The sequence below is a fragment of the Macaca mulatta genome, chromosome 4, assembly GCF_049350105.2.
Source record: "Macaca mulatta isolate MMU2019108-1 chromosome 4, T2T-MMU8v2.0, whole genome shotgun sequence".
Lineage (NCBI taxonomy): Eukaryota > Metazoa > Chordata > Mammalia > Primates > Cercopithecidae > Macaca > Macaca mulatta.
In genome coordinates, this window is record NC_133409.1 from 150,180,476 (window position 1) to 150,190,234 (window position 9,759).

General features: G+C 48.8%; 1 protein-coding gene across 3 annotated transcripts; it reads left to right on the top strand.

Moving 5' to 3' along the window:
• The first annotated feature begins 7,628 nt into the window (after window positions 1-7,628).
• On the top strand, window positions 7,629-9,682 carry FKBPL (FKBP prolyl isomerase like). Of its 3 annotated transcripts, none has more exons than XM_015135945.3 (2): window positions 7,629-8,069; window positions 8,484-9,627. In XM_015135945.3, exon 2 carries the CDS (start codon window positions 8,558-8,560, stop codon window positions 9,605-9,607), a length of 1,050 nt encoding a protein of 349 aa, XP_014991431.3. In that variant the 5' UTR covers window positions 7,629-8,069; window positions 8,484-8,557; the 3' UTR covers window positions 9,608-9,627.
• The last annotated feature ends 77 nt before the right edge of the window (window positions 9,683-9,759 follow it).

The following is a 9,759-nucleotide window of genomic DNA, read 5'->3' on the forward strand; positions in this document are numbered from 1 at the left end:
CCACAGTAGACAGGCCTTGAAGGTATTGGGACCCTCACACGTTAATCAGACTTAGCAAGAACTTTTTTGCCTCTGACCTTCTAGTTGAAACACAATTAGTTACCATTAGACTTAGGTGAATGCCATACTGCATGTAGGCACATAACCTAAACCTATATAAGCACTAAGAAAATAGTAACACTGGCCGGGTGCAGTGGCTCACACCTGTAATTCCAGTACTTTGGGAGTCCGAGGCGGGTGGATCACAAAGTCAAGAGATCGAGACCATCCTGGCCAACATGGTGAAACCCTGTCTCTAATAAAAATACAAAAATTAGCTGGGTATGGTGGCGGGTGCCTGTAGTCCCAGCTACTCGGGAGCCTGAGGCAGGAGAATCATTTAAACCTGGGAGGCGGAGGTTGTGGTGAGCTGAGATCGTGCCACTACCCTCTAGCCTGGCGACAGAGCAAGACTCCATCTCAAAAAAAAAAAAAAAAAAGAAGGAAAAAAGAAAATTCTAACACTTTTAATTGGTCTGGTGGAATTATCTCCGACCTTCTCTGTATCTTCTCCCAGCAATAAATTCCCTTCTCTTCTAGTTTGTCTGCTTCTCATTATTGGGCCACGAGAAAATGCAGCTGAACCTGGCTTGGTTCCAGGAACAAGTTCTCAACTAGAGTCTAAACTAGGGTTTCTCAGTTTCGGGGATTATTGACATTTTGGGTCAGATAGTTCTCTGTCATGGGGGTCTGACCTGTGCATTGTCTTGCCAAGTATCTCCCGTGGGACATCTTGACCAGTGGTTTTCAAGAGTGGGTGATCCTCCCATCCCACTCCCAGGAACATCTGGCAATGTCTAGAGTTGTTTTGATCAACAAGACTGAGGAGGTGCTCCTAGTGTCTAGTGAGTAGCGGTCAGACGTGCTGTTAAACTCCTTGCAATTGGAGGACACAAGAAAGAATTATTTCACAGTCATAGAAAAGAATGAAATTGGCCAGTCGCGGTAGCTCACGCCTGTTATCCCACCACTTTGGGAGGCCGAGGTGGGCAGATCACCTGAGGTTAGGAGTTTGAGACCAGTCTGGCCAATGTGGTGAAACCCCATCTCTACTAAAAACACAAAAATTAGCCAGGCGTGGTGGCACATGCCTGTAATCCCAACTACTCGGGAGGCTGAGGCAGGAGAATCACTTGAACCCAGGAGGCGGAGGTTGCAGTGAGCCAAGATCGTGCCATTGCACTCCAGCCTGAGCCACAAGAGCAAAACTTCATCTCAAAAAAAAAAAAAAAAAAGAAATCATGTCCCTTGCACCAACGTGGATGAAGCTGGAGGTCATTATCCTAAGTAAACTAACTCAAACACAGAAAACCAAATACTTGGCTGGGTGTGATGGCTCATGCCATCCCAGCATTTTGGGAGGCCGAGGCAGGCGGATCACTAGAGCTCAGCAGTTCGAGACAAGCCTGGTCTCTACCAAAGATACAAAAAATTAGCTGGGCATGGTGTTATGTACCTGTGGTTCCAGCTACTTGAGAATCTGAAGTGGAAGGATCACTTGAACCAGGGAGGCAGAGGTTGCAGTGAGCTGGGGTCACACCACTGCACTCCAGCCCGGGTTACAGAGTGAGACCCCGTCATGGAAAAAAAAAAAAAAAAAAAAAAAAAAGGCCTGGCACAGTGACTCATGCCTGTAATCCCAGCACTTTGGGAGGCAGAGGCGGGCAGATCACCTGAGGTCAGGAGTTCGAGACCAGCCTGGCCAACATGGCAAAACCCCCGTCTCTACTAAAAACACGAAAATTAGCCTGACGTGGTGGCGTGCACCTGTAGTTGCAGCTACTCAGGAGGCTGAGGCAGGAGAATCACTTTAACCTGGGGTGAGGAGGAGGTTGCGGTGAGCAGAGATAGAGCCACTGCACTCCAGCCTGGGCAATAGAGCAAGGCTCCGTCTCAAAAAATAATAATAATAAATTACCTATTGGGTACCATGTTCACTATTTAGGTAATAGGTACACCACTAGAAGCCCAATCCCCACCAGTATGCAATGTAATCACGTAACAACCAACCAGGTGTACTGCTTGGATTTAAAATTGTCGGGAAAAAAAAAGAAAAGAGAAGAAAAAAAATTATCCTGCCAGGTGCAGTGGTTCACATCTGTAATCCCAGCACTTTGGGAGGCTGAGGCAGAAGGATCACTTGAGTCCAAGAGTTTGAGATCAGCCTGGGCAACATAAGGAGTCCCCGTCTCTACAAAAAATTGAAAAATTATCCGGGCATAATGGCACTCACCTGTGGTCCCAGCTATTTGGGAGGATGAGGTAGGAGGATCACTTGAACCTGGAAAGTCGAGGCTGCAGTGAGCCGTGATAACCCCGCTGCACTCCAGCCTAGGCAACAGAGGGAGACCCTGTCTCAAAAACAAAAAAGAAAAGAAAGAAAGCATTCCCTAGTTCCTTAATTGCTGCTCCTTCTCAGTCTTCACTGACAGCTCCTATTCCTTTTCCAGACCCTTAAATATTAGAGAGCCTCTGGACTCTATTCTTGGCCCTCTCCTCTACCCTAATCCAAGCTCCCACGATTCCATTGTCCCTTCGTTTGTCCCTTAATTGAATTTTCTGCTTCTATTTTTTACTGATGTGGTCTGCCCTCTATGCAGAAACCAGAGTGATCTTTAAAATTACCAGATGATATCATTTACCTGCTCAAAACCCTCTGATGGCTCCTGATCACATGTGGAACAAAATACAAAGACCTTCCCACGGCCTATGAAGCCTACCTGGCCTTGTTTCTCCCCGCCTCTCTGTCTTCATCCCTTACCACTCCTTCCCTTGCTCACTCTGCTCCACCCACTCTGACCTCCTTTCTGAATTTGATATAAAAACCCAATTCCTTTCTACCTCAGGGCCTTTGCACTCTCTTTTCTTTTCCTGGACACTCTCCCTCCTGATATTTGTATGACTGCTCCTTTACATCATTTATATCTGCACAAACATCACCGCCACAAGGAGGCTTTTCCTCATCACTGGATTAAATATAGTACCACAGCCAGGCACAGTGGCTCTTGCCTATAATCCCAGCACTTTGGGAGGCAGAGGCAGGAGGATTGCTTGAGGCCTGGAGATTGAGACCAGCCCAGATAACACAGTGAAACCTCGTCTCTACAAAAAAAAAAAAAAATTAGCCAGACATGGTGGCATGAACCTGCAGTCCCAGCTACTCATGAGGCTGCGGTGGGAGGATCACTTAAGCCCAGGAGGTCAAGGCTGCAGTGAGCCATGATCACACTACTGCACTCCAGCCTGGGCAACAGAGCAAGACTCTATAAATAATAATAATAATAATAAATTAATACAGCATCATGCACCCCTGGGAGCACTTTCTATCCCATTCCCTTACCCCTTACCCTGCTTCATGGTGTTCATAGCACTTATTAGTGCCTGACATTGTATTATATTTTATTGATTTTTTTGTCTGTCATCTTCAATTCAATGTAAGTTACCACAGATCCAAGACTTTTTCCACTGCCTTATTCCCAGCATGTAGCTCCGTGCTTGGTACAAAGGAGGTCCTCAGTAAAGATTCCTTGGCTGGGCGCAGTGGTTTACGCCTGTAATCCCAGCACTTTGGGAGGCCGAGGTGGGCGGATAACGAGGTCACAAATTCGAGACCAGCCTGACCAACATGGTGAAACCCTGTCTCTACTAAAAAAAAAAAAAAATACAAAAGTTAGCCAGGCATGGTGGTGCGCACCTGTAGTCCCAGATACTCAGGAGACTGAGGCAGGAGAATCGCTTGAACCCGGGAGGTGGAGGTTGCAGTGAGCTGAGATCGCGCTACTGTACTCCAGCCTGGGTGACAAAGCAAGATGCCATCTCAAAACAACAACAAGAACAAAAACCAACCAAACAAACAAATTCCTTGAATGACTGAATGGATAAGCAGTTCATAGAGTTGTGTGAGAGGAAAATAAGCTAATATATACAAGACATTTAGAACAATGCTGGGTATTATGATCATAATGCATGGCCAGCGTTTGGTAAAGTGAAGCTGTTATCATTAAACACTTCACTGCCGAAAAGGCTGCCTCCCTCCTGCTTGAAAACCCTGCCTATAAGGGAAGCACAGTAAATGCTTTGGGACCAAAAAGGAGGGAGGAACGATTTTGACACAAATCCCAACAAAACTAGAAGCCACAGAAACCACCAAAGCTAAACAGAAGGGGAAATTTATTTAGCTTTTGGAAAGCTAGAATTTTTGTCTCTCGTGCAGATAATAAATGGAAGAGAGTAAGTACAGCATATGGTTCCATGTGGTGAGTATGGAATGCAGGGGAATGTGAGAGTGTAAAAACTTCCAACCAGCTCAATGCCTGGTGACAGGGCAGCACAAAGGAGTATTGGAGTAGCCTGGGAAAACAGACTCACAAACTGGAGAGGAATAATCCTGGGTGTTAAGTGGCTTTCCTTACTTCTCCCACCTTGTGCTGCTTCCTCCACCTGCAATTAATCTCTTCCATTTATTTTTCTTTTTTCTTTTTATTTTTCTGGTTTGTTTGTTTGTTTGTTTGTTTGTTTTGAGGAGTCTCGCTCTGGCGCCAGGTTGGAGTGCAGTGGCACCATCTCAGCTCACGGTAACCTCCGCCTCCTGGGTTCAAGCGATTCTCCTGCCTCGGCCTCCCGAGTAGCTGGGACTACAGGTGCCCGCCACCATGCCCAGATAATTTTTGTATTTTTAGTAGAGATGGGGTTTCACCATGTTGGCCAGGCTGGTCTCAAACTCCTGACCTAAAGTGATCTGCCTGTCTTGGTGCCGTGGCTCATGCCTGTAATCTCAACACTTTGGGAAGCTGAGGTGGGCGGATCACTTCTGGTTGGGAGTTTGAGACCAGCCTGGTCGACACGGTAAAACCCTATCTTCACTAAAAATACAAAAATTAGCCAGGCATGGTGGTAGGTGCCTGTCATCCCAGCTACTTGGGAAGCTGAGGCAGGAGAATCGCTTGAACCCGGGGGGGAAGAGGTTGTAGTGGGCTGAGATCTTGCCATTACACTCCAGCCTGGGCGACAGAGTGGTACTCCGTCTCAAAACAAAACAAAAACAAAAACAAAAACAAAAAAAACAGGGAGGGAATTGTTTTGACACCAGTCTTTGGCTAATGATGAAACTGTCTCCCTTCCTGGCTGTCCTGGCATGGTCGTTATAGTCTGAGGCACAATGGTGAGAGCAAACTGAAGAGGGAGCCAAAGTGAGGTACTCAGAGTAGGATCCTTCTTTCCTGGAGAACTGTGGTAGCCCAGGCTGTGTAGGTAGCTGGACAAGCAAGACTGAATCACAATAGGTCTCTAGATCTTCTATTAGGAGGAGGAGCTGCTACACCCAGTGGAGCAGGTTACACCAGTTATATATGCAAAATGTAGGATAAACTAAAAGGGCACAGAGCCAGGGGAGAAACAATGGGATGAGACCATTCTAGAATCTCATGCCATTGGTTCATTGCTGGGTGTGGTAGCTCACACCTATAATCCCAGCACTTTGGGAGGCTGAGATGGGAGGATAGCCTGAGGCCAGGAGTTTGAGACCAGCCTGGTAAACACAGGGAGACCCCATCTCTCTAAAAATAAAAATTAAAAAAGTGTGGTTCATGAACCAGCAGCATCTGCATTAACCAACTTATTGAAATGCAGAATCACATGCCCCACGCCAGACTTCCTAAATCATAATCTGCAATTTAACAAGTTTCCTAGGTGATACGTATGCACACTTATGTTTGAAAAGCACTAAGATTTCTTGATGAAGGAGGGCTTGAAAGGCAATGATGGATGTGAAAGGAAAGGTGAAGAGAAGCCTCAGGCAGTCAAGGAACAAGGTCGGTTGGAGAGACAGTCCCGAGGGTTTATCTTTGAATACCCTGTACTGAATGAGCTCCGAAACATAAAGATAGTTAACATAGGAGGGCCTGAAGTCTCCAGATAAAAGGCTGCTGCCACTATCACTTACCACCACCTCTGCCATTCTCCACTCTATCATCATCTGCCCCAGTCTCCATTCCAGGACTTCTCTACACTTTGACTTTTTTTTTTTTTGAGACGGAGTCTCGCGCTGTTGCCCAGGCTGGAGTGCAGTGGCATGATCTTGGCTCACTGCAAGCTCCGCCTTCTGGGTTCCCGCCATTCTCCTGCCTCAGCCTCCCGAGTAGCTGGGACTATAGGCGCCTGCCACCACGCCCCGCTAATTTTTTGTATTTTTAATAGAGACGGGTTTTCACCGTGTTAGCCAGGATGGTGTCGATATCCTGACCTCGTGATCCGCCCGCCTAGGCCTCCCAAAGTGCTGGGATTACAGGCGTGAGCCACCGCGCCTGGCCTTTTTTTTTTTTTTTTTTTTTTTTTTTTTTGAGACGGAATCTCACTCTGTCGCCCAGGCTGGAGTTGCCCTGGCGCGATCTGGGCTCACCGCAACCTCCGCTTCCTGGGTTCATGCGATTCTCCTGCCTCAGCCTCCGAGTAGCTGAGATTACAGATGTGCCTTACGCCAGGCAAATTTTTTTTTTTTTTTTTTTTTTTTTTTTTTTTTTTGTAATTTTAGTAGAGGCTGGATTTCACCATGTTGTCCAGGCTGGTCTCCAACTCCTGACCTCAAGTGATCCCCTCCCCACCCCGCGCCGCCTGGGATTACCGTCGTGCGCCACAATGCCCGGCTCTTTTTTTTTTTTTTTTTTTTTTTTTTTTTTTTTTTTTTTGAGAGGGAGTCTTGCTCTGTCGCCAGGCTGGATTGCAGTGGCAGGATCTTGGCTCACTGCAACCTCTCACTCCCTGGTCAAGCAATTCTCCCACCCCAGCATAGCTGAGGTTACAGGCACACTTGACTGTCAGGCCTCTGAGCCCAAGCTAAGCCATCATACCCCCTGTGACTACACGTATACCCAGATGGCCTGAAGTAACTGGAAAATCACAAAAGAAGTGAAAATGGCCTGTTTCTGCCTTAACTGATGACATTACCTTGTGAAATTCCTTCTCCTGGCTCATCCTGGCTCAAAAGCTCCCCCACTGAGCACCTTGTGACCCCCACCCCTGCCCGCCAGAGAACAACCCCCTTTGACGGTAATTTTCCTTTACCTACTCAAATCCTATAAAACGGCCCCACCCCATCTCCCTTCGCTGACTCTCTTTTCGGACTCAGTCCGCCTGCACCCAGGTGATTAAAAAGCTTTATTGGTCCCACGAAGCCTGTTTGGTGGTCTCTTCACACGGACGCAAGTGAAAGTCACCACGCCCAGGTAATTTTTTGTGTTTTTAGTTGAGACAAGATTTCACCATGTTGGCCAGGATGGTCTCGATCTCCTGACCTAGTAATCCGCCCACCTCGGCCTCCCAGAGTCTCAGTCGCCCAGGCTGGAGTGCAATGGCGCGATCTCAGCTCACTGCAACCTCTGCCTCCCAGGTAAGCCATTCTCCTGCCTCAGTCACCCGGGTAGCTCGCATACAGGCGCCCGCCACCATGCCCGGCTAATTTTTGTATTTTTAGTAGAGACGGGGTTTCACCATTTTGTCCAGGCTGTTCTTGAACTCCTGACCTCAAGTGATCCGCCCGCCTCGGCCTCCCAAACTGCTGGGATTACAGGCGTGAGCCACCACGCCCGGCCCACTTTTTTTTTTTTTTTTTTTTTTGAGACGCAGTCTGGAGTCTCCCTCTGTCGCCCAGGCTGGAGTGCAACGGTGTGATCTCGGCTCACTGCAACTTCTGCCTCCCGAGTTCAAGCTATGCTCCTGTCTCAGCCTCCTGAGTAGTTGGGATTACAGGCGCGCGCCACCATGACCTACTAATTTTTGTATTTTTAGTAGAGACAGGGTCTCACCATGTTGGCTCACTTTGATTCTGGCCTGGCCAGCCCGACCTCGCCAAATTCTGTTCGATTCTGCCTAGTTCTGTTGCTCTGGCCTAGTTCAGTTGCTCAGTTGCTAAGGCCTAGAGCTTCATGGTTGCGGAGGAAATGATGTCACGTTCAATAGGCGGGCTAACCAGTTCCTCCCTCCTCCCGATTGGCTGCCAGGAATTTGACTAGATTCGGAGTCTCGCGAACTCCAGGGTTAGTCGTCAGTATCTTTCCCAGTTGTTCCGCCCCCCTCCCCTCTCCGGCTGCCCTCTCCGCGTGGGGCAAGGCTCCGAGGGCAGTATTCAGTAACCATTTAGCTTTGGAAGGAGAGGTGATTCCCGTGGCCCGGCTCCTCCTGCCACCATGCTAGCCACTTTGGCCGCGGAGGTACTTATTGACCCGACCGGGTGTCCGTAGTTGGCGCGGCTACCTTAACCGCAGGGAATTGTGGAATATATAGTTCTAAGTTATATATGGGTGGAACGGGGAAGCTCGAGCAGATTTTTGGAGGAAAGTAATATTGGGGACTTTGAGGACTGGGGGCCTGGGTCTCAGAAGAATAGGAAAGAACGAGAAAGGAGTCTAAATAAGAACCCTGCTATTAGCATTGTTTGGTTTTCTTTACAGGTGCTGACCTGAACCTGATTCATCCCTTTCTGACCAAAACTGTTCACTCATGGTGGAAGGGACCAAGCATTCAAATGGAGACGCCAGCAGTCAGTACAACTGGAGAAAAGGACACCTCTCAGCCGCAACAACAGTGGGAAAAGAACTTTCGGGAGAACTTTGATTCAGTTACTCAGATTAGGCAGCAGCCCCGAGACCCTCCTACCGAAACACTTGAGCTGGGAGTAAGCCCAGATCCAGCCAGCCAAATTCTAGAGAATACTCAAGGAACTGAAAAACTGGTTGCTGAACTTGAAGGAGACTCTCATAAGTCTCATGGATCAACCAGTCAGATGTCAGAGGCCCTTCAAGCTTCTGATCTCTGGTACTGTCCCGACGGGAGCTTTGTCAAGAAGATCATAATCCGTGGCCATGGCTTGGACAAACCCAAACTAGGCTCCTGCTGCCGGGTACTGGCTTTGGGGTTTCCTTTCGGATCAGGGCCGCCAGAGGGCTGGACAGAGCTAACAATGGGCGTAGGGCCATGGAGAGAGGAAACTTGGGGGGAGCTCATAGAGAAATGCTTGGAGTCCATGTGTCAAGGTGAAGAAGCAGAGCTTCAGCTGCCTGGGCACTCTGGACCTCCTGTCAGGCTCACACTGGCGTCCTTCACTCAAGGCCGGGACTCCTGGGAGCTGGAGACTAGCGAGAAGGAAGCGCTGGCCAGGGAAGAACGTGCAAGGGGCACAGAACTATTTCGAGCTGGGAACGCTGAAGGAGCTGCCCGATGCTATGGACGGGCTCTTCGGCTGCTGCTGACTTTACCCCCACCTGGCCCTCCAGAACGAACTGTCCTTCATGCCAATCTGGCTGCCTGTCAGTTGTTGCTAGGGCAGCCTCAGTTGGCAGCCCAGAGCTGTGACCGGGTGTTGGAGCGAGAGCCTGGCCATTTAAAGGCCTTATACCGAAGGGGGGTTGCCCAGGCTGCCCTTGGGAACCTGGAAAAAGCAACTGCTGACCTCAAGAAGGTGCTGGCGATAGATCCCAAAAACCGGGCAGCCCAAGAGGAACTGGGGAAGGTGGTCATTCAGGGGAAGAAGCAGGATGCTGGGCTGGCTCAGGGTCTGCGCAAGATGTTTGGCTGATTAAAAGTTAAACCTTAAAAGAGACAGGAACTTGTGAATTGTCGTCTGTGCTGTGAGATTTGGGGTTAGGGGGCCAGAGGGAAGGTTTCAGCCCATATCCCATTCTCAGCTTTTGGCTTCCTAGAGGAGGTAGCAGTGGTCCCACTGCGCCC

Excerpts from the sequence above, each read along its gene's own strand:
- FKBPL (XM_015135945.3), top strand. The coding sequence starts at position 8,558 with ATGGAGACGCCAGCAGTCAGTACAACTGGAGAAAAGGACACCTCTCAG.